The 22,884-nt window shown below is 42.8% G+C and overlaps 3 protein-coding genes across 3 annotated transcripts; 1 reads left to right on the forward strand and 2 right to left on the reverse strand.

Moving 5' to 3' along the window:
• Nucleotides 1-2,326: 2,326 nt before the first annotated feature.
• Nucleotides 2,327-11,766, forward strand: orc3 (origin recognition complex, subunit 3). Its single transcript, XM_047346085.1, has 20 exons — nt 2,327-2,464; nt 2,551-2,608; nt 2,691-2,788; nt 3,580-3,718; nt 3,790-3,894; nt 3,986-4,149; nt 4,239-4,381; nt 4,467-4,626; nt 5,637-5,750; nt 5,844-5,977; nt 6,158-6,215; nt 6,297-6,413; nt 6,534-6,613; nt 7,941-8,074; nt 8,180-8,271; nt 8,348-8,445; nt 8,544-8,685; nt 9,656-9,772; nt 10,056-10,135; nt 11,450-11,766. Exons 1-20 carry the CDS (start codon nt 2,441-2,443, stop codon nt 11,553-11,555), a joined length of 2,163 nt encoding a protein of 720 aa, XP_047202041.1. The 5' UTR covers nt 2,327-2,440; the 3' UTR covers nt 11,556-11,766.
• Nucleotides 11,767-12,942: 1,176 nt separating this feature from the next.
• LOC124855928 (akirin-2-like) lies at nt 12,943-15,238 on the reverse strand. The gene is made up of 6 exons (XM_047346084.1): nt 15,078-15,238; nt 14,617-14,798; nt 14,359-14,499; nt 13,932-14,081; nt 13,539-13,610; nt 12,943-13,414 (listed from the first exon to the last, which is right to left on the reverse strand). Exons 2-6 carry the CDS (start codon nt 14,786-14,788, stop codon nt 13,404-13,406), a joined length of 546 nt encoding a protein of 181 aa, XP_047202040.1. The 5' UTR covers nt 14,789-14,798; nt 15,078-15,238; the 3' UTR covers nt 12,943-13,403.
• A 2,349-nt stretch (nt 15,239-17,587) lies between these two features.
• LOC124855730 (cannabinoid receptor type 1B-like) lies at nt 17,588-20,553 on the reverse strand. The gene is made up of 2 exons (XM_047345770.1): nt 20,324-20,553; nt 17,588-19,838 (listed from the first exon to the last, which is right to left on the reverse strand). The coding sequence occupies exon 2, from the start codon at nt 19,750-19,752 to the stop codon at nt 18,325-18,327; it is 1,428 nt and encodes a 475-aa protein (XP_047201726.1). The 5' UTR covers nt 19,753-19,838; nt 20,324-20,553; the 3' UTR covers nt 17,588-18,324.
• Between the last annotated feature and the right edge of the window lie 2,331 nt (nt 20,554-22,884).

Here is a 22,884-nt window from a genome sequence, read left to right on the forward strand (position 1 = left end):
TGAATGAAATATTCTCATTGAATACTTTGTTCTGTATAAAGTTGAATGTGCTGACAACAAAATCACACAAAAATCATCAATGGAAATCAAATTTATTAACCAATGGAGGCCTGGATTTGGAGTCACACACAAAATTAAAGAGGAAAAACACGCTGATCCAACTTTGATATAATGTCCTTAAAACAAGTCAAAATGAGGCTCAGTATTGTGTGTGACCTCCATGTGCCTGTATGACCTCCCTACAACACCTGGTCATGCTCCTGATGAGACGGTGGATGGTCTCCTGAGGGATCTCCTCCCAGACCTGGACTAAAGCATCCACCAACTCCTGGACAGTTTGTGGTGCAACGTGACGTTGGTGGATGGAGCGAGACATGATGTCATAGATGTGCTCAATCAGATTCAGGTCTGGGGAACAGGCGGGCCAGTCCATAGCTTCAATGTCTTCATCTTGCAGGAACTGCTGACACACTCCAGCCACATGAGGTCTAGCATTGTCCTGCATTAGGAGGAACCCAGGGCCAACAGGACCAGCATATGGTCTCACAAGGGGTCTGAGGATCTCATCTCGGTACCTAATAGCAGTCAGGCTACCTCTGGCGAGCACATGGAAAGAAATGCCACCCCACACAATTACTGACCCACTGCCAAACCGGTCATGCTGAAGGATATTGCAGGCAGCAGATCTCTCTCCACGGTGTCGCCAGACTCTGTCACATCTGTCACGTGCTCAGTGTGAACCTGCTTTCATCTGTGAAGACCACAGGGCTCCAGTGGCGAATTTGCTAATCCAGGTGTTCTCTGGCAAATGCCAAGCGTCCTGCACGGTGTTGGGCTGTGAGCACAACCCCCATTTGTGGACGTCGGGCCCTCATACCATCCTCATGGATTCGGTTTCTAACCGTTTATGCAGACACATGCACATTTGTGGTCTGCTGGACGTCATTTTGCAGGGTTCTGGCAGTGCTCCTCCTGTTCCTCCTTGCACAAAGGCGGAGGTAGCGGTCCTGCTGCTGGGTTGTTGCCCTCCTACGGCCTCCTCCACGTCTCCTGGTGTACTGGTCTGTCTCCTGGTAGCGCCTCCAGACTCTGGACACTACGCTGACAGACACAGCAAACCTTCTTGCCACAGCTCGCATTGATGTGCCATCCTGGATGAGCTGCACTACCTGAGCCACTTGTGTGGGTTGTAGAGTCCGTCTCATGCTACCACGAGTGTGAAAGCACCACCAACATTCAAAAGTGACCAAAACATCAGCCAGAAAGAATCGGTACTGAGAAGTGGTCTGTGGTCCCCACCTGCAGAACCACTCCTTTATTGAGTGAGTCTTGTTAATAAAAGATTTCCCCCTGTTGTCTTTTTCATTTGAACAACAAGTGGCTCAAGCTTGGTCAGATTGATGGAAAGCATCTGTGAACATCAATTTTGAAGTGTTAGCTCAGATACTCTGCTGGGTTTAGGTCAGGACTTTGACTGGGCCATTCTAACATGAATATGATTTGATCGAAGCCATTCTGTGTAAGTAAAGCTGGATGTCTAGGGTCATTGTCCTGCTGTAGGTCAACCTCGACCCCAGTCTCATCAGGGTTTTTTTTTTTGCCAGGTTCACGCTGCAAGATTTAAAAAAATCGTAGATATAACAGGTTTGGTCCCACGGTGTGTGGTGTCCAGCCACACTGCAACACAACATACCGCACACTAACAGATTTCACTCACAAGCATTCGGATGTCAGACAGGAAATCTCCCTAACCCTCTCGAGATCAAATGTGAGTTCAGAGTATTTCGTGTTTCTGTCACCTCACTTTCTGAGGAAATAAAATCTGATTAACTAAACAGCCCTGTTCTGCAAAACAGAAAAAGGAAGGAGAAGCTGAACTGGTTGAGAAGCAGTTAGAAAAAACACATTTTTGTTTTCATCCTTCATGCTGTAAAAAGGAAGAAAATCTTCCTGATCATTCAAACGGGATAGCAGGAACACAGGCTACCACCGATGATAGACAAAAACAACGCATCAACACGTGTCAGAGTCATCTGGCCGCCCAACATTTGGCCGAGAAAGTCTCACAACCTCCCAATAACAAAAAATGACATCCGAAGAGTTAAACACACATTTATTTGTTAACATGTGAAAATTGATTGTTAATCAGTGTTGCTTCCTAAGTGGACAGTTTGATTTCACAGAGGTTTGATTTACTTGGAGTTATATTGTGTTGTTTAAGTGTTCCCTTTATTTTTAGAGCAGTATATATATATATATATATATAGAGAGAGAGAGAGATACGACGAAGCCACGTGTTACTAAAAACACCAACCTCTTCCTCTTACGTCATATTGGCGGGAAGTCGACGCTACGTCACGCAGAAAGTGCCGGGGTTTTAAAAACATCTGAAAGCGTGTAGCCCGCTAGCTGAGAGGCTGTGCTGCTCCTTAATCCAACAATGGCGACGTCTTCTTTCTCAAGGGTAACAACGTTTCTGTCATTCAGGAGACGTTTATTAATAAATGTTTGTAATAAACTGACGTCGTTTCTGTGACTTCCTCCATCAAGGGCTGCTTCGTTTTTAAACCCAGTGCCAAAAAGAAGAAGAAGATGACTGTGGGTCTGGGTAAGATAGTAAAGCCTGTCATCAAACCTACCGAGCGATCCGTTCTTTGTTTTTGGTCTAATCTTGAGTCGTTTGTGCACAGAAAGGTACTTCACCCATGGTTCTGAAGGTTCCGAGAGCAGCGAAGTGCGCTTCAAGATCTGTTTGGATCTGTGGAACAAAGTCAAAATGGAGACAGAGGTGAGAACCGATGACTGATTCCCAGGACATAAACCTTAATTTGAAAGGAGAAAAAAAATAATACCTGGTTTTAAAATAAAAATATTTGAAGAGTGACAAGCGTGTACATTCAGCCCTCTCTACTTGGAGACCCAGAAATAAATTCCAGTGCAGCCAGTTGCCTTCAGAAATGATCTGAAGCTGAGCAGATGGAGTCCACTGGTTTCTGATTTAGTCTCATTATATATGCATATAAATCTGTGAAGGCCAACATCTGACTGAGCTCTGTTCTGAGATCTTCTGAGAATGGCTCAACTGCAATGCAGCCAAGTCAAGGCTGTCCACCTAAACTGACCGAGACGGCAAGGAGAGCATTAGTCAGAAGAGCAGTCGAGATAAATGGTTACTCTGGAGGAGAATTGGTTGACAGGACGACTATTAGTGGTACACTCTGCAATCTGGCCTTTATGGAAGACACCCATAAAAGGTCCATTTAGCCACGCAGAGCACACAGCAAAAGAAGGTTCTCTGGTCAGATGAGATCCTGAACAAGCCATCCTCGTAGCGGAACATGGTGGTGGCAGCATCATGCTGTGGGAATGCTTTCCTTCCACAGAGACAGGGAAGTGGGCTGGAAATGATGGGAAGATGGACAGTAAAATGGGACAGTCATGGAAAAACTGCACTAAATTGCAAATGGCTTCGGACATTTTGTATCACGTGGTTCCCGAAAGTCGCAGGAAGAATATTAAAGGAGAGATTTTTTTATTTTGCGTATTGATGTTTTTAACAGGCTGTGAATTCTGTTACAGGCTTTGCAGGAAGAGCTCAACAGAAACATTTTGGACAGCTTGCTGGAGTTTACCAGGAAGTCCTCCTCCACCCGTGATCACAGCGACTGGGCATCACAGATGAAGGCCAGTGAGATTCCCACTGCTGCGCTTGTGCTGGGTATGTCAGTAGTGATCAGCTGTTTCTAATAAATCCAGCATTGTGTGACCTCCCTTTGGTGTCCACTGTAGGTGTGAACATCCCAGACCATGACATGACCTTCCAGAGTCTGTCTGACCTGCTCAGGCATTCTGTCACGCCTCTCGTGGCGTCCTTACAGGCCAAAGATTGTGGAGGTAACGTGTTAAAACTCTCAAGACAGTCTGTTTATTCAGATTCTACAGCAAACATTTGTACATTATGGTTTGTTCTGTTTGATCATTTCAGCCTTGAAACATCTGCTGAAACGGGTCCTTGAGAGACTGATGGGTACTGTTGTGGCTGTGGGCGATGAAGAAGAGGAGGAGCTTCAGCAGACCGATCCTGAGCTCCAAAAGAGCGTTCACTGCTCTCTTACTGCTCTCTGTGACTGGTACATCTCAAAAACAAAGGCAAGGGCACAGAGCACGAGTGTTCATGTTGTGAAGTGAGTGGTTTTGGCTTAACGGAGTACTCATGGTGAATGTTGTTTGTTTGTCAGAAGTCCAGCTGTAGGACTCCTGGAAAGAAGCGCAGCTCCTCCGTTGTTGGTGGGCAGCATCAGCAGCCTCCTGTTGTGATCATTTTCAAAGATCTGGAAGCTTTTAACCCAAGAGTTCTTCAGGACTTCATTCTGATCTGCAGGTAGTTAACGACTAAAAGGCGAGGGTGTGAATCTCACTCTTCATCTCAGAGGGAGGAAAACAGTGCTGTCAATTCTTTCCCACAGTCGGTACATTCAACGCCTCCCGCTGATGTTCATCTTCGGGATCGCCACGTCGCCCAGCGCCGTCCAGCACGTGCTGCCTCACTCCGTGTCCTCGCTGCTCTGCGTCGAGCTCTTCCAGTCCCTGTCCTGCAGGGAGCACCTCGCCACCGTCATCGACCAGGTACTTTCACCCTGTTTCCAGTTTTAAGTTACAAAGTGGCTCAAGCTTGGTCAGATTGATGGAAAGCATCTGTGAACATCAATTTTGAAGTGTTAGCTCAGATACTCTGCTGGGTTTAGGTCAGGACTTTGACTGGGCCATTCTAACATGAATATGATTTGATCGAAGCCATTCTGTGTAAGTAAAGCTAGATGTCTAGGGTCATTGTCCTGCTGTAGGTCAACCTCGACCCCAGTCTCATCAGGGTTTTTTTTTGCCAGGTTCACGCTGCAAGATTTAAAAAAATCGTAGATATAACAGGTTCGGTCCCACGGTGTGTGGTGTCCAGCCACACTGCAACACAACATACCGCACACTAACAGATTTCACTCACAAGCATTCGGATGTCAGACAGGAAATCTCCCTAACCCTCTCGAGATCAAATGTGAGTTCAGAGTATTTCGTGTTTCTGTCACCTCACTTTCTGATTGGCTACACGTCACGTTCAACTGGCCAAGACAATCCAACATGTTCAATATTCCTGATTTGAAGTCAGAGCGGTCCCGACGTCCTCCCGAGCAGACTAGATCTCTCTTTACAAACCACACACGGCTGGAATATTTCATAACCAGGCATTACAGGATCATTCTGTGTTTAGCTTCATCCATCTTTCCATCAACTCTGACAGGCTTCCCTGTCACTCCCGAAGGAAAGCATCTTCACAGCATGATGTTGCCACCACCATTTTTTAGCACGTGGATGCTGTGTTCAGGGTGATGTGCAGTGTTGGCTTTCTGCCCCATGTGACATTTTGCATGCAGGTTCAGTTTTGATCTCAGACCAGAGCACCTTCTTCCACATGTTTGCTGCGCCCCCTGGTAGAAGGTGTTCCCTACATGGCTTTTTGTGACCTGCGAACGGGACTTCTTATGGCTTTCTTCTTGCCACTCTCCAGTGAAGGAAGGATTTGTGCAGTGCATGCTTGGTCAAGTTCTTCCCATGATTTACAGATTAATCCTGTTTCCATGCAGCTGATCCTGACGTCCTCCTTTCCATTTAAGCTCAGCGGGAAAGTGATGCAGGTGCTGGTCAGCATCTTCCTGTACCACGATTTCTCAGTCAGAAACTTCATAAAGGGTCTTCAGGTACGGATCTAATGGTTCTAATCATTTCTTTAAAGATGTGTAGCTTGGATGTACAAACATGGCAGGCTGAATTTCTGGCCCCGCTCTGTGCAGCTGGCCCTGCTGGAGCACTTCCACTCCCAGCCTCTCAGCTCACTGTGCTGCAGGACGAATGAGGCTCAGCTTAATGTGCGGCAGCTCGGTCCCGCCGACTTGGAGCGGATCAGGCAGCTGCCGTCATTCAAGAGGTGCAGGAACCTTTTTTTTTTTTTTTTACCTTTGGACGGATCTTCTTTGCTGAATGGCTTTATTTTATTTATTGGAATCTTTGTTTCTTTGTGATTTAAGAGTTTATTACCCGGTTTCCTATTTTGTAGTGTTTTATATTTTCATTGTTAGCACAGCTGTTCCATGCTTGTTTATTGCAGGTATCTGAAGGAGCAAGAAGAACAGGACAATCTAATGACAGACGACGCTCATTTGAAGGTGATTTTCTTGCAATATTTCCTTATCAAACCCAGGGATTAGTTATTGCAGAGATTATTTAACAATCTTTTTTGTTTTCAGGATGTGTGTCAGAAACTGATAAAGGATCTTCATAAATACCACAAGAACTATTATCCCATCCTGCGTTGTCTCCACTGTCTGACCTCCTCGTTACCTCGTTATCCTCTGGGCAAACAGGCATGTTTTCACTCCTTCATCAGCTGCATCTGAACTGTTTGGTACAAAGAAGCTTTTTGGTTGCCGGTGTACCGGAGTCCCTTCTGTCTCCATGCAACGTTGTGTCGCTCTGTGTTCCAGATCAGAGAGCTCCATTTGATTTGTCTGGAGAAGAATGTGTGGGAGAGTGAAGATTACCAGTCAGCCATGATGCTTTTAAAGTAAGGCTCAAAGATTCAGCTCATTGTTGACAAGTGAATGAACTTCCTCTGTGTTTTTGTTCTGTTGTCTTCCACCGCTGCCGTTTTGTTTCTATTTATTTTACCACTAGATGGCGCCAAAGCCGGGCATATTCCGAGGGTTTTTGTCTCCTGGTGGAAATAAATACAGGATACAACGTGGATATCATTGAAAAGTTCATTTATTTTAGTAATAGAAGTCAAAAAGGTATTCATTACTTACAGAGTGATTTATTTTTAATGTTCATTCTTGGTAATTTTGGTAATCAGTAAGCAAGAAGTCCTCTAATGGCTGCACTGACTTTGGACTTGAAAACCCAGTGGACCAACAACAACAGATAACATGGCTCCCAAAATCATCACTATCTGTAGAAACCTCACACGGGACCTAAAACAACTGGCACTCTGTGCTTCTCCCACTCTGGGACCTTGATTTGTAAATAAAGTGCAGAAGTTACTTTCATCTGGAAAAAAAAAGGACTCTGGAGCACTGAGCAGCAGTCCAATCCTTTCTCTGCTTAGCCCCCGTGAGACACGTCTGATACCGTCTCTGGAATAGAAAAAACGTAACATCAGAAATATGATGGTCCACATCCGGGATATGTCTGCATGTGCTAACTCTTGAAGCTCCAACTCCAGTTATAATCCACCCCTTGTGGATCACCTCTAACCTCTTGAAAGCACTTTGCTTTACAATCTTCTCCGGGCTGCAATTATCCCTGTTGCTTGTGCATCATTTTCTTCCACACCTTTTCCTTCCACTAAACTTTCCGGTAATATGCATGCACACAGCACCTTGTGAAAAGGCCAGCTTTTGTGGCTCCCCCTTGTGGACGGGGCCAATGGCTGTCTGCAGGACAGTTATCAAGGCAGCAGTTTTCCTCAAGGTTATGTGGTCCATTTCTACAGTAAAACTCTTTTTATTTGTCTGATGTAAGTTGAAAGTTTTCTGAGAAGCGACAGTAATCATAAAACTTGACAGAAATAAACGCATACCTTTTAAAAGTTTCACTATTTGAACCAAGTTACTAAATTAAATGAAGTTTTTGATGAAATTCTACTTCACTGAGATACACCTGCACAACTACAGATTGTTGCACCTCTTGACTCACTTGCTAATCCAATGTGCCAGTCAGTTATAACGAGTTTATAACGGTTATGAAACAGGCACTTTCATAACACTTGGAAGATTTTAGCCAACAATCATTCTACTCCGAACAAGCCTTTTGTGATGTGAAGATATCTTGATGACGATATATTTGTGATATATTGTGCAGCCCTGGTGATAACCCATGTGTTTCTCCCTCAGGATGCTGGCCAAAGATGAGCTGATTTCTTTGCTTCAGACGTGTGCAGAGGTTCTGCAGCCGGTCAGGTCAAAGAAGATGAAGAACGCTCTTGTCCAACTGGAGGAGCTACTTGCCAAATTGAAGCTGCTGGACGGTAAGCTGTGAAAATAGTTACTTTTTTTATTCAGGTACGTGTCTTCTGTCTCTGATACACTTCACTTAAGAACTGAGCTTTTTAAAGTTGCTGTTGTTGGAACAGCTGCTGCTGAAGTGGCCCCCGGTGTGGAGGAAAACCTCACCGCTCCAGTCAGAAATCTTCAAAAGAAAACGGATCTGTTCCAGCTGCAGAAGGTAGCTGCACCTTTATCAAAGAAACGGTGTTCAGTTCTGTCAAGCTGATTTGAATGAGGAAACTCTGTGTGTGTAGATGCTGCTAGAGATGAACGAGTCCCGGAGGTCCAAGAGAACGAGTCCCTTTGAGATTCTCAGAAATGAAGCCGTGGAGTTTGTTGACAGTTTAGTCAAGTAAGAAAAATGAAATAATTTTTGGTCCACACAAACATTAGACATTACCAAAAACAACAAAACAGAAGGCTGATTTTTGTCCAACGGTGTTCATCCAGAAATCATCTGTCGCCGCCAGAGTCCAAGCCCCTGTATGAAGTGTGCTACTACACTTCCTCTGCCACCGTGAGGCGCCACCTGAACGCAACACCTCGCACCTCCATTCAGGCTGCACTCAGCAACCCCTACAGCTACATTCAGGTATGTTCTCTACGAGTTTTGATTGGGAATTATGTTAAAGTTTTTGAGCAGTCTCATAACCTCAAAATCAATTTGAAGGCTGAATTCTTGACTTTCGCATTGAGAGGATTTAATTATAATTAAAAGAAGCAAGGAGATTTCTCTTTAAACAGATCACAACTTAACCTCAACTTTACTTAACATAATACTTCATCTAAGATAAGAAGAAATCAGAGTCAGATCCATTTAGTAATGATTTCATTAGGCAGAAGAAAAAGCAAAGATAAAGAAAGGGGTAATGTGGTCTAATTTTAGTCTCAGAGGAGAAAGACAGGAGGATGGGTTCAGACTCGGTCCTGGTGGTTCTGGTGGACCAGAATTAAGCGGTTTACTGTGGCGTGAAATCAGCCTGTTTTATTACTCACGAATCTGACTAGACTTCTGCTAATGTGGATCCCACGGGGGAACCGTCTCCCAACTCAGCTAATGGGGAAATGCTGGCCTGAAGTTCACTCTTAGACTGTCGGTTCTGGTCCAGTTCATTGGATGTCGTAGTGTATCTTCACTTTGCATTTGGAACCGGTTGGCTTTGACAGAAAAATGCTGTTAAAGGAAGTAATTAAATGATACTGGGCATATTGGATCATTTTCAAACATGTTATTATTCCTATTAATAACAAGACAGTTTCACATTCAAGGTTCATGATTAATCATGGATTATTTAGAAAATATTCTGACATTCTAAATGATCAAAATATGCTCATCATTATGAGGGAAACTAATACCATCGTGTTCATAAAAACAAACCTATTTTAGAAATTCTGGGAAGCCACCTGCAGCGATGAGAAGTTTTAATGGCTAGACCTAAAGGCTCCTGTGAGGACATTTTAAAGCGATCAGGAGAAAAAAAAACCGGTTGAAAAGTGAAACCGGAGGTGTTGATGTACCTCAGGTCCCTCTCATCTGGCAGTCTGGGTTTGTTTTTCCCTAGAATGACAGCTTGAAGACGGAGGACGGGACGGTGTCGAATGCGGCTCCAGACATCTGTGTTGCATACAAGCTGCACCTGGAGTGTGGCAGGCTGATCAACCTCTACGACTGGCTAGAGGTGAGTTTGCAGCTAAATCATGACGAGCTCTCTGCATGTGATCTATTTGGGTCAAAGCATGTGTTTGGAGGAACCGATAGGAATGGTTCGATAATATTTCCTTTGGCTCCCAACACAAACAGCACCTTTCGACTTTGCATTGCTATTGTTCTGAGACGGTCTGTCTGTAGAAAGCTTTATTGATCCGATTATCAGGTTACTGATTGAAAGATCAGACCCTGGCCCTGGCTGACCTGGATCCTCACATGAAGGAACATCTGTATTTGTTTGTGCTTTTTTCCAGGCCTACTCCACTGTTGTTTCTGCTGCAGAGGGTTCTAATCCAGATTCAGATGGCTGTGGGAAGGTGGATGAAGTCAAACAGTATCTTTTTATAAACCGATCCAAAGAACCACATTTTAGCTCTTTCTAACTGCCAACTTTAAAAATGACTGAGAATCTTTTATTTAAATGTAGTCTGTGCAGAAATGGAGGGAATCACACTACACACAGCTTCAGTAATTTATGTAAATCAAGCTTTGAGTTTTTTTTATAAATTTAATCCACAAAGTTAAAAAAAAACATCGATGCAGGCATCAAATATATACATACCCCCACAATAATATTTGGTTAAATGTCTCCAGCAAATTTCACCTGAACCAAGAACTTTAGAGCAGCTGGTAGCGTAATTCTGGCTGGATATTTTTACCGCTCTACACATGAGAATGGGCAAAGTTAATTTTCGTTGGTTGGTCACATTTTCAGTAGGACTGAGGGTGGTGCCATCCCATAACCTAAATGTCTGCCGCCTTTCTCTGTTCTGGAACCAGTTTTGGATCTGTTTCCCATCGTCCTGTAGGAACAGGTCCAAGAATGTGTCCAAGTTTCAACCAGCAATCTGATTTGAGTTGAAGCTCAACAATCTGGAGGTGGTGCTCAGTCTTTATTATTCCCGCCAATTCGTTGATGGCAGAGCAACCCCTCAGCATGATGCTGCCAACTCCGAACAATTTCGTCAGGGTTCCGAATAACGTAATCTTTGTTCTGACTGTAAAACGTTTCCCAAGAAGGTGTTTGAAATTGTGAACTGTTCATATGGAAAAACCAGTAAGATGCTGAAGTGGGCTGCACGGTGTGGCAGTGGGTAGGACTGGTGCCTTGCAGCAAGAAGATCCTACCTGAGTCAAGTTGGCCCCTCAACTTCACTCAGGTGAAGGAGTTGGGTTTGAATTGGGCCAGGAGTTTTCCTGCATGGGGTATATCTCCCTGTGCATGCGTGGATTCTCTCCGGGTACTCCGGCTTCCTACCACAGTCCAGAAACATGATTTAGGTTAATTGGTTTCTCTAAAATACCCTTAGGTGTGACGTGTGTGCGCATGATTCTCTTCTGTGTTGCCTTGTGATAAATGGCAACCTGTCCAGGGTCTACTCCGCCTCTTCCCCAATGAGTGCTGGAGATAGGCACCAGGCTGCAAAGACAAGCAGGTGTAGACAATAGATGGATGGATTGGTGCTGAACTGACCTGCCTGCATCATAGATGACTAGAAGGAAATTACAACAGGGAATAAGTCAAACTGCTGCACATTTGTTTACAGACACAATCAAATCATGTTGGCTTCTGGAAAATGTTGCAGCTCTTAACAAAACACATACTTGTATTAACGTCCTAGGTTTTATTCCTGAACTTGTCCCTCAGCGCTCGTTTTATCCGTGCCGTGTCAGAGCTGGAATTCCTGGGTTTCGTCAAAGCAACCAGGAAGAAGACGGATCATGTGGCCCGACTCACCTGGGGAGGCTGCTGATCGAGTTCTGCTGTTATTTTGCTCTCATGGACATTTTGGGTCTGTTTCTAACAGTTGCATTTTTTTGTCAGTCTAAATGAACTTTTGTGATACTGTGCTGTGAAGTATTTACCTGCACCCAAATGTCTTTTATTGTTGATTTGTTTTTTGCAAACTTAAACAGATTTTAACATCAAAAATAAGCTGATTAAATATAAAAAGCAGCTTTCCATTCAGGTGAAAACATTTATCCAAACCAACCTGGGCTCATATGAAAAATTGATAACCGATTGTTCCACCCTTGGAGGCAACAAGGAATGTTGGACCACTTTTAAAAGACCTGTTTAAGGTCAAGCCACCGCTCCTGTATCAGATTTAAGTCCACACTTTGACTAGGCCACTCTATAACCCTTAAATTAGTTTTTGAGTCACTCAAAAGTCGGACTTGGTTCTATGCTTTGAATTATTGCCCGATTGTGCTTAAGGTCACAAAGTGGTGGTCGGACGTTCTCCTTCAGGATTGTCTGGTAGAGCAGACTTCATGGTTTCATTGTCCAGCTCAAACCATCACACCACCTCCACTGTGGTTTAGAAAAGTTTTTTTTTTTTTTTTGGCAGCTGTAAGAGGACACACACCTTCCAGAAAATTTCACTTTACTCATCAGTCCACAGAAAATTTTCCCAGAAGTCTTGAGGATGATCAAGATGTCAGTGTTTTTTTTTTTTGGGTCAGCAGTGGTTCTGGTCTTGGAACTTTCTCATGGAGGCCATTTTTTTTCCAGTCTGTTATTGTTGAGTCATGAATTCTGACCTCAACCAAGGCAGTGAGGCCTGCAGAGCTTAATATGTTCTCAGTTCTTCTGTGACCTCATGGATGAGTTTTCTTTTGGTAGTTTGGTGACTCCTGGGAAGGTTCTTCACTGTGGTTCACTGGATTCCCAAAGCTTAAGGAATCTGTTGTGGACTTTTAGATTGGGATGATGTGTGGAGACCTTTTAAACCTATTTCATGTTATCAGACAGGTTCTATTTAAGTGTTTTTTCAAGCAGGTCAGATAATCAAGTCTAGGTGTGGATAGTGAAACTGAACCACAACATGTTTAATGACAGTTAACTCATGATTTAACTAGGAGGAGCAGATAAGGTTTCACAAAGGGCCATGTTTGTGTTTTCAGAGTTTCTTTATCTATTATCAAAACGTTTGATCGAAAATATTTAAACGTGACCCAAAAAACTGCAGCAAGCTGGATTGGGGCAAACTTTTCAGAAATTTCCACAAGCAATGTTTCTCAGCTCTCGATTTATTGTTTTTTTTAATCCACCAAAGTACATTGGTTGCAAACTAATACCAGCTGGGAAAAAGAAATTCAAAAATAAATACAGACGCAAGTAGGAGGGGGACAAAAAAGCAGTTTCCGACTCTGTTTAATTTAAAAAGCAATGAATGAGGGACATGGCACAGAACCACACCATCCAACCTGTTTCACTTCCTTACAGATTGACCAGCAAACCTTGTAAAACTCTGCAGCGCCTCAGTGTATTTACATGTAACAGAAATAACAGACGAAGCCTGGAATGCTGGGAATCGATACAAAAAGTGAGATAACTGTAGCGCCACGTACAGCTGGGATAACAGGCCACTCGTAGAGATAGGGTCCATTAATTTACACCAGGAAGCACCTGGTTGCTCACACGAGTGCCGACAACCGCTTCACATAAACCTTCGCCCAATGACGGATATATGGCACAGTCAGAAAAGTTTCATTTAAACTAGCTAAATTAAATCTCTTAGGATGAGAACTTTTCTTTGACAGATCACATGACAGCTTGCAGCAGGAGGAGGTCTTCTGGCAAAGGCTCTGTGCCCCACTCAGGAAACATCTGGAGAAAAGAGGTGAAGTGGAATACAGAAACCAGATCTGTGAGTTTGAACTTGAAAGGCAGCCGGTCTTAGTGACGCTGTGCCAGCGAACCAGGAATGTGAAAATAAAATAGAAAAACTCACAGCTTGCAGGCTGCTCCCCGAATCGTCGCATTAACTGATCATGTGTGAACTTCACGAAGGTGTCGTATTGTTCTGGAAATGAAACGGCAGCAAATCAGTTGATGCGGTTGTAGGCGTATTTGTTAACACTTGAACAGCAAGGTAACATTTTGGACTTGGTCTAAAGATCAACAATAAGTAGAAAATACATGCTCAAAAAATGTTTCTTCAGATAAAAACAGCTCTTAAACAGCAGAAGTGTTGGATGTTAGAGAGGAATCATCTTCATTTCTGTTTGTTTTTTTACCTGCTACAGATTTCGATTTGATGACAACACTTGAAGCATGTTACAAAATTAAAATGTGTAATAAATGTAAGTTACAGTGTTGGTTGAGTTAATTAAAATGAAGCTACCTGCCAATTTTGAAGTCATTGTCTCCTCATATTCCTCCCGCACCTCGTCTTCTCTTTCTTTCAGCAAGCGTTCACAGATCATTCCAACTTGTCTGAGGGTAAACAGCGGCTGTTCTTTTCTGCTTGGAGAAACCCCACCTGAAGATGTCCCTGTTAGGAGAAATCAAATCAATACCTGTCATGAGAACATATCGAAATGTGATGGTCATATTTTAACCACGATGGGCTGCTTGAATGCAATATTTGACTAAATATTAGAATACTTCGGATTCATGTTTACATCTCGATCAGTGGGGAAAGTTTTAAGATTATTGCATCAATATTTGCTATATTCAACAAAATCGCAAAACAACACTCCATAAACACCTGGAAAATATTACCATACTTCTCTAAACTGCAAATGAACCCTTTCCGCTCCTTCACCAACCTGGCATGCTGGATACATTCATAGATAGCTGGGAAGGGGACTCTGGAGAATAGCAGCATTCTGGTTGTTGGTAGCCTGCATCTAGATGTTTCCTCTTCTGAATACGTTTGTACTCCTGTTTGATGTTGTTCAGGATTTGTTCTGGTGAATCCAAAGACAAAGGAGAGGGTTCATCAGTCAGACACCTGCTGTTGGGCTCCCTAACCTGTTACACTGGTCATCCCGGAGGCCGATTTAGCCGGAAGTGGTAACATTTACCTGCGCTGAGTCTTGACGACGACTCTCCGAATGGCGAGGGCTCCATGCTGAGGTACCTCCTCGGGGAAGAAGTCGATGGAGCCACCGGGATGCACCTCCGTCTTTTAGGGGACGCGGGGCACATCAGCGGATCAAAATCCATGGTTCTCTTTAGGGTGGCTCCACATGCCATGGCTTGGAAGCTGTCAAAGAGACAGGATGGTTTAAAAATGCAGGAAAATAATAATGAGGTCAGATATTTTAAACAGCGACTTCAATCAGTGTGAACTCCGAGCTGTCCTTTTCCAAAGGAAAACGTGTTGAACACACTGTGCTGTAAAAAGGCTTTAACAGCAGCGACCCACCGCTAGCTTCGCCTGGAAGCCAATAATCAAAAAGAAAACAGTGCTAACACTAGCTTAGACTACTGCTGACCCCAGACTACTTTCTGCTCTACGTTTAATAGAAGTGATTTGTTTTACCTTTTAAGCGAAAGTGGGTCCGAGCAGTTGTGTTGACTCAGTTGTGTTGTTTTCTTGAAGTTAAAGTGCCGACCAACCAGCTGTGGGCCAACTGTTGGCCTGGAGATGCCGTTGCTGCGAGCTAACGCTACTTAGCTGCTTGCTTTTGATACGAGGCTGTCGGCGTCTCCGCCTCCTGACGTCACAGCCAAACCCGGAAGCAGGGTATTCTGGGTTATGTAGTGATTACTGCAAAGTGGGAATGGACCATAAAGACAAATGATAACACGTTGGAGAGGAGGTAAAAAAAAAATCCCATTAAAGACAAGAAATGCATTTAAATAAAAAAGAGTAAAGATTTAAGCATGGAAAGGTGTAGACACATTAAATGTTATTTTAAAGACTGCCACAAAACATGAATCAACAATTCTTTTCAATTTCTTTTTGATGCTAATTTTTACTTAACTTCTCAACACACACAGCAAATATTCATGGATTTCTGAATTTTTAACCCCACATTGCCAGTTTTACAGATTAAAGTATCTTTTTATTGAATCAAGTTTAAATTGGAGCAATACTTGTTATCTATGGTGAGGACCAAACAAAGCATTCAAGTGTTTTCTGATTTTTTTTTTTTTAACCTAGGAAATGTCAGTTTTATTGACCAAAGACTTTGTTCATCTTCTTCATCTTCATGATGTCACCCTTTGGAAAACAATAAAATATGTTCTGAAGTAATTTAAACACCAAGGAATGAAAAAAAAAAAATTCAAATCAATTTGCAATGCTTGCATGCTAAGAAATGCATTTGAATGAATAGGAGTCAGTGGCGCAGAGATAAGGATTGTTCTGTTTAGTTAGATGAACACCTAGAAGACACAAAATAAACCATGAAAGTCGATTTTTTTTGTTTGTTGCCTACACCTATTAAAACTACTAATGTGTTTCTCAAAACAAATTGAAGATTACATCAATAAGAAAATAATTTTTAATACAGAAATGTGGACCTACAGAAAAATATGTTGAGTCGGGACTCCTGCATGAACTACGGCATCAGTGCAGCATGGCATGGAGGATATCGGCTTGTGGTTCTGCTGAGGTGTTCAGAAAGCACAGATTGCTTTAATAGCGGCCTTCAGCTCATCTGCATTGTTGACTCTGGTGTCTCCCATGTTGCTGTTGACAATGCTCTAAGGATTCTCTATGATGTTTAGGGCAGGCTAGTTGCTGACCAAGTACAGTGACAGCATGGTCATTAGAAAGTTGCCAAGTCCTGCTGGAAAATGAAACCAGCATCTCCACAAACTTCTCAGCACAAGGAAGTATGAAGTGCTGTTAACTTTCCTGGTAGCATCTTTTTCTAGCACAGCTTTTCCATCCACTCAACTATTCATTAGTATGCTTGGATACAGCATTTCAACAGCTAGTATCTATAGCAATGTACTCTAATAGCTTATTCCCCTTGTGGAGAATGTCAGTGACTCTCTCCAGGTCAACTTTCAGGTCAGCCATCTTCTCCATGACGTTTTTTGGTCTTAGGTAAAGTTCTAATTTTCTGAGAAACTGAACTTTGGGTTTTGATTAGCTGTAAGACAGAAACCTTATAAAAATAAAATGAAATTTCACTCCTTGTGCAATAAACCACTTTTTAAAATTAAATTACTAACCTAATGCACTTTTGATGACTTTCTAATTTATTGATATACAGCTAAAGATTGTTCAATACGATTGGCTCACCTACATTGATTTCCCGAATATGTCCACAAGAGGGCAATGTTACCCTTAAAAAAAAAAAACTAACATTAATTTACTAATACATCTGCTAACTTCTGACAGTTTTAAATGTAAGGTCCGAGCGCTACATTTTCTGGCTCCAACGTCCTAAAAATAAAAGTTTGCTAAATAATAACCCAAGATGAGCGCAGCAAGATTTAAAAAAGCAAACTGTGGCACCTTGGTTTGATTGCAGCTGGAGCCTTTTTCTGTGTGAAGTTTTTCTCAAGTACCTCAGGTGCGAGAAGAAGCCTCCTCGCACCATCCAAAGACATTCATTCACATTAAGTTAACTTGCCCTTAGGTGTGAGTGCAGGTATGCAGCTGTGCTTTTCATAGCGCATGGTTAAATTTGCTGTTGTGCTTTGTTGAATGTGATGCATTTATGTGTTTTATAAATTTTAATCTCTAACAGTTGTGTAATGGCAGATGGCCGCTCACACTGAGCCTGGTTCTGGTTCTGCTGGAGGTTTCTTCCTGTTAAAGGGGAGTTCTTCTTTCCACTGTCACTAGATGCATGCTCAGTATGAGGGATTGCTGCAAAGTCAACACCACAGTGCAAACAGCTGTCCACTGTTGCTACATACTCATCCTGGAGGAGCGAATGCTGCAAGTAACTGACTCAATGCAGTCTGTTGGGTTTCCTTAGATAAAAAAACTTTTTAACCAATAGAATAGTAAACTGAACTTAACCACATTGTTTGATAACTAGGAGCAAACTGTATGTAACTGTCAAACTGATCTGTTTTTATGATTGGATTAAAATAGATTTTTTTTGTAAAGTGCCTTGACACGATTGACGCCATACAAATAAACTGAACTGAATTAGGACTCACTTTTACTCTCAACCTGATAAAGAAAGGCTCTGCAGTTTGTAAACTGTGGGCCACACCCACCTGAAAGGTTACAAAACACAGTGAGGCCAAGCAATGAAAGCATTGAACTGACAAGACATCAACAGAAGGTGATATTCAGTTTATTTTAAAAGGACACCCAACGTTTTAACAAAAATCGATATAATTCACACTTTACCGAATACTACCTCGCTTGCAAATACTGTTACATGACAAAGTGACACAATAGAATAATGCATTACAAGATTAAAACCTTTTAAAAATATATACTAAATCATTATCAAGAAAATAAATAAATAAATAAATAAAATAGTGTTTATTTGAAAAAAAAAAAAGAAAAAAAAAAAACATTTCACATCAGATCACATGTTAATAAAAAGAAAACATATTAAAAGAAAGAAATACAACACATCACTAAAGGAGGATAATGAGCCAACATTCTGTTCACTTTTAAAATGGAGCAAAGGCAACAAAGCATTCATAGATCCTCCTTCAACAGAAAAATGCTAATTATCAAGATTAAATTATGTGGTCATTTTTTGTTCCAATGTTATTTTGGCACATTTTGCAGTAACAAAGCTAACGGGTCAGAGACTATACAACACTATTTGTTTCACATTTGTACAGATGCAGCCTTGGCTTCATACGGGCTCTGCTGTAGAAGACTCCGTCCCTCCAGAAACTCTAACCTGAGCTACTTTCACTGGCTTTTTCCCACGTCTGCCACCATTTTTCCCCGCCCCGCCTGTTGCTGCTGCTGCTGCTACAGCAGCCCTCACACTCCTGCTGTGCCAGTCACTCTCAGCGCTGCTGTCCAGGGCCTGGGAGCCTCCGCGCCACATGTGGCAGATGCTGCGGAAGGCCCTGCGCAGGTCCTTGCTCCTCATGGCGTAGATCACAGGGTTCACAGTGGAGTTGAGCAGACAGAGCATGCTACAGAAGGCGAACACGGTCTTAATGAAGTCGTTCACCTTCCCGAAGAGGTCGTACACCATGATGGCTAGGAGCGGGCCCCAGCAGATGATGAGGGCCACCAGGATCATGACGAGGGTTTTAGCCAAGCGGAGGTCCATCCTGGCCTGCTCAGGTCTCACAGTCTGCACTTTGGCCCCTTCTGCAGTGTAGACAATCACACTCCTCTGGGAGCTGCGTCTCAGCATGCGGACGGCGTGGTGGTGGGATTTCCAGAGGATGAACATGTAGGCGTAGATGATGAACAACACCAGGATGCTCGTTATTCCGATCCAGAACATGAGGTACCTCCGATCAATTAGAGGGAAGATATCCGAGCAGACCGAGCCCAGACGTCTGCAGTTCCAGCCGAGCAGCGGCAGCAGCGAGATGACGATGGAGATGGTCCACATCAGGCTGAAGGCAATCACCGCCTTCGTCTTTGTGACGATGCGCTTGTACGCCACAGGCCTGTGGATGGAGATGTAGCGGTCAATTGCAGTGAGAAACAGACTGCCCACAGAGGCAGTGAAGGAGGCAATGACTCCAGCCAGCTTGAAGAGGAAGATGTTGGGGCTGTCCTTCCTGTGGAGAACATGAAAGTCCAAGAAGCTGTAAACAAATATGATGCTTCCGATCAGGTCAGCCACAGCCAGGCTGCCGATGAAGTGGTAAGAAGGCCGAGATCGAAGCGTCTGGGAGTGCAAGATCACACACAGCACCATGAAGTTCTCCAGCACAGTGAAAGTACCCAGAGTGAGTGCTAAGATAGCAACTGCAAGCTGCTGACTAGGGGTAAGGATCATAAAGCACTCCAGATCATCTGCAAAGTTCTCCACACACTGTGGACCATTCACCCTCTCCACAGCGGTGACATTTCCCAGAATAAAGTCTGACATGTTGGTGGGGAAAGCTGGAGACAGGGCGGTGTAAATTACCTCTTTATTTCCCAGGATGAGCTCAGGGAAGGAACTGCCAATAGAGGCAGCGTGAGGATTCTGAAAGCCAAACCCATCCTTCACGAGCCTGGAGTCGACAGAGGGGTCGTCGTAGCTGGCATCGTTGGAGCCCAGATACTGCACACCTGTTGTGAGCGTGTTCATGGCTGTGCCTGCCATCCTGTGTGCAGCCAGCTTCAGGGTTGCAGAGATGCTCGGTGAAGAGGCGTGTTGCGTAACAGCATCAGATGCAGGTGAGGGAACATCTACAAAAATAAAAGAATATTTGGTTTCCATCAAGGATAAAAATAGATTATAAGGATTTCTTAAAATGATTCTAGTTTCACATTCAACAAATAACAAAGGGAAAAATAAAGATTTGCTGAGAGATTTTAGGGAAACCAGTGCATAACAGTTGCATCCCAGACAATAGTGGGAAACTGAACAGTTGTGGATCCTGTGTAGCCTCAGGGGAAAATCCCAGCATTAAGTATTGTTAAGTAAACAGGGACATTGTTATTAATTAAAACAGCTCATTAAGCATCAAGCTGTTTCTCCCAGTAATCACTGGATTAATTAGGCATCATGGGGCCAGTTCAGGGATTAAGCATATCTGATCAGTGAACCGTTAACATTTGGTGACAGTACTCATGATATTAATTATTAACAGTCAGATTTACACGATCCTTTAGAAATAAGACATTAATCAAGATCAAGAAGACGCACGTCGTAAAGTTTGGAAAACACAAACCTTATTTGTTTGCTATCCCGCAGTGGTCCATGTCGCAGGAATAAGAAGTGTAAAGTCCGGGAAAAAGCCTAAAAGTAAGAGTTGATTAGCAGTAGTAGCTGTTATGGGGATGACTGCAGGTGAATAGCATCCAGACAGACACCGTGAGTGTCAACCAGGCTGGCTGTGCGCTGGTTTGGGAGAGGGGCGGTTATAAAGCGGCGCTTTGTGCGCCTGCTGCATGGTCACATGACCTGAGGTGTTGGAGCGCAGCTCATGGTTCCGATCACCATCTCTGCAGGCTATTTATAAATAAACACATTAACAGCTGCGGATGGGCTTTACCTTCGCTCTGTTAATAAAACCCACGGTTGCGTGTGCAGCCTTCTGCACAGTGAGGGCGTTAACGTTTGTTTGTTTTTTGCTTTTTTTACTGGATGCTTTTAATTTGAAATTATCTGAGTGATTTAATGGTGTAAACCTGAACGCTAAACTCTAACTCATCAAATAAAATAAATCAGCCTTAGGAAAGTAGAATACAACTAATCAAACCACAGCCGAGTGGAATAAAAACCAATGTGAGTGGATGCCGGAGGGGCCTGGGTGGAGTAAAAGCAGCTGAGAGCAAAGCAGTCAAAAATCTGGTGTCTAGATCAGAAAACGTTCTTGAATCTCCAGCCCAGTCTCAAGTCTTGCAGGTTTTGTTTGACCATCTCCCCTGTCTCTGATGAAGAAAACCATCCCCACACCATAATGCTGCCACCACCATGCCTAACCATGGAGATAGTTTTCAGGGTGTTAGTGTTCCATCATATGCAGTTTTGAAGGTTTCCTTTAACATACTTGCTGTGACCCCTACATTGTAGTAAAATGCAATAGCAATGTTTAAGAATTTTGTTTGTAAAAAATATTCTAACTATCATTTTCCGTCAGCTTTACAGTTATATAATACTGTGTGTTGGTCTATCACATACAATTTCCGACAGATCATAAAACTTGTATATCAGACAGTAAAACACTGTAAGGATCTGTGATGATGATTTAAAAAAGAAGCAAAAATCCTGCAGTAAAAATCACTGCTCGGCTCAAATGAAAGACTTTTGGAGACAACAGAGTCAACTCTGCTTCAAGGCTGCTGCTCTCTCTGGTTCATATCAGATGGAAATAGCCTGACTACTGTAAAACAGTCTGACAAGTCAAATTAAATTTTAAATACAGTTCCCTTGGACAAAACATGGATAGTTTTTTGTGGATTTACAAATTAATGTTTCATCAAGGACTAATGTACTGGGGCATTGGTTCTTCCTCAACTTCATCGAGAAAATAAACGTTCCAGTAATGCTCTCATATTTTTGAATGGGCTCCATGCAGTGCAATTCTAGAGCAATTTTAACCTCAAAGTGCTGCTCAGTCTATAATTTATCTATTTTCCAGCAGTTGTGGGTCATAAGCACAAATGAGTTGGTTTCATGCCCTGCGCAGCTGCACAATTATTTCCAGTGAGCTCCCTCAACAGCACTGGTTCACAAATTACATGTGTCTTCGTGTTGACTCATAATGCTGGGTTTGAAGCACGTACGAGCAGCTATTGATTCTTTGTTTGAGACCAGTATGTTCCGCATGTTCTCTTTGTGAAGATAGTTTACAGAGACTGACGAAATTTTCTCATAAAAGATGTTGATATTGATCTGGAAACAATCGTAGAGCATTTTCTGTTTGAACATTTGATGTTTGCTTTCAGGTTCTTGTGTTCTGACTTTTGTTTCCTCTCAGATTAAGGGTGCAGAGTACCACAGGGCTCTTTAGGGAAGTTAAAACTTTATTTATTTCTGTGGTAACACTGTAAATTACAGCTTATACTGTTCCAGAACTTGCTAAAAGGTTACTTTCTCGGGACTTACCAGGAACCTTTCCTAAACTTAATAGGTACGTCTCTTGAATTTTCTGATAACTTACTGGTTAAATTCCTGGAAAGTTGATGGGACTAACTAGTAGCTTTCCTAGAATCTGACAGGTATTTTCCCAAAATGTAGAGGTTACCTTTCATAACTTACCAGATACCTTTCCAAAACTTGCCAGGTACCTGGAACGTTAATGGGACTACCTAGTTACTTTCCTAACTTAGGTTACCTTCCACAACTTACCAGATACCTTTCCTAGAACTTACCAGGTACTTTCCCAGAATGTAGATGCTTCTCTCTATTACTTACACGGTACCTTCTGGAAAATACCTGGCAAATTCAGGAAAAGTAATCATTGCTTTCCAATAATTTTCCAGTAAAGTACTTTGAGTGACTTCTGCGAATGTAACCAATACAGCTGGACCACTCACAATAATGGACCATGTCTTTAAAAGTACTGATGTTTCAATATCCATCAAGTCCCGACCCTGGCGACCTATGCTGCATGTCTTTACCCACTCTCCAACTCACTTACTGTCTGCCTACTTTGAATAAATAACAAAAATAAAGGCTACTAGTGCCACAAAACATATTCTAAATCATCACTGAAGTCCAGGAAGTGCTCCTCCCACAACAACAGCTGAGTGGAGGGATCTACCACCAGATGGACCAATCAAATAC

This window comes from Girardinichthys multiradiatus, chromosome 19 (genome assembly GCF_021462225.1).
Source record: "Girardinichthys multiradiatus isolate DD_20200921_A chromosome 19, DD_fGirMul_XY1, whole genome shotgun sequence".
In the NCBI taxonomy this organism is placed as follows: domain Eukaryota; kingdom Metazoa; phylum Chordata; class Actinopteri; order Cyprinodontiformes; family Goodeidae; genus Girardinichthys; species Girardinichthys multiradiatus.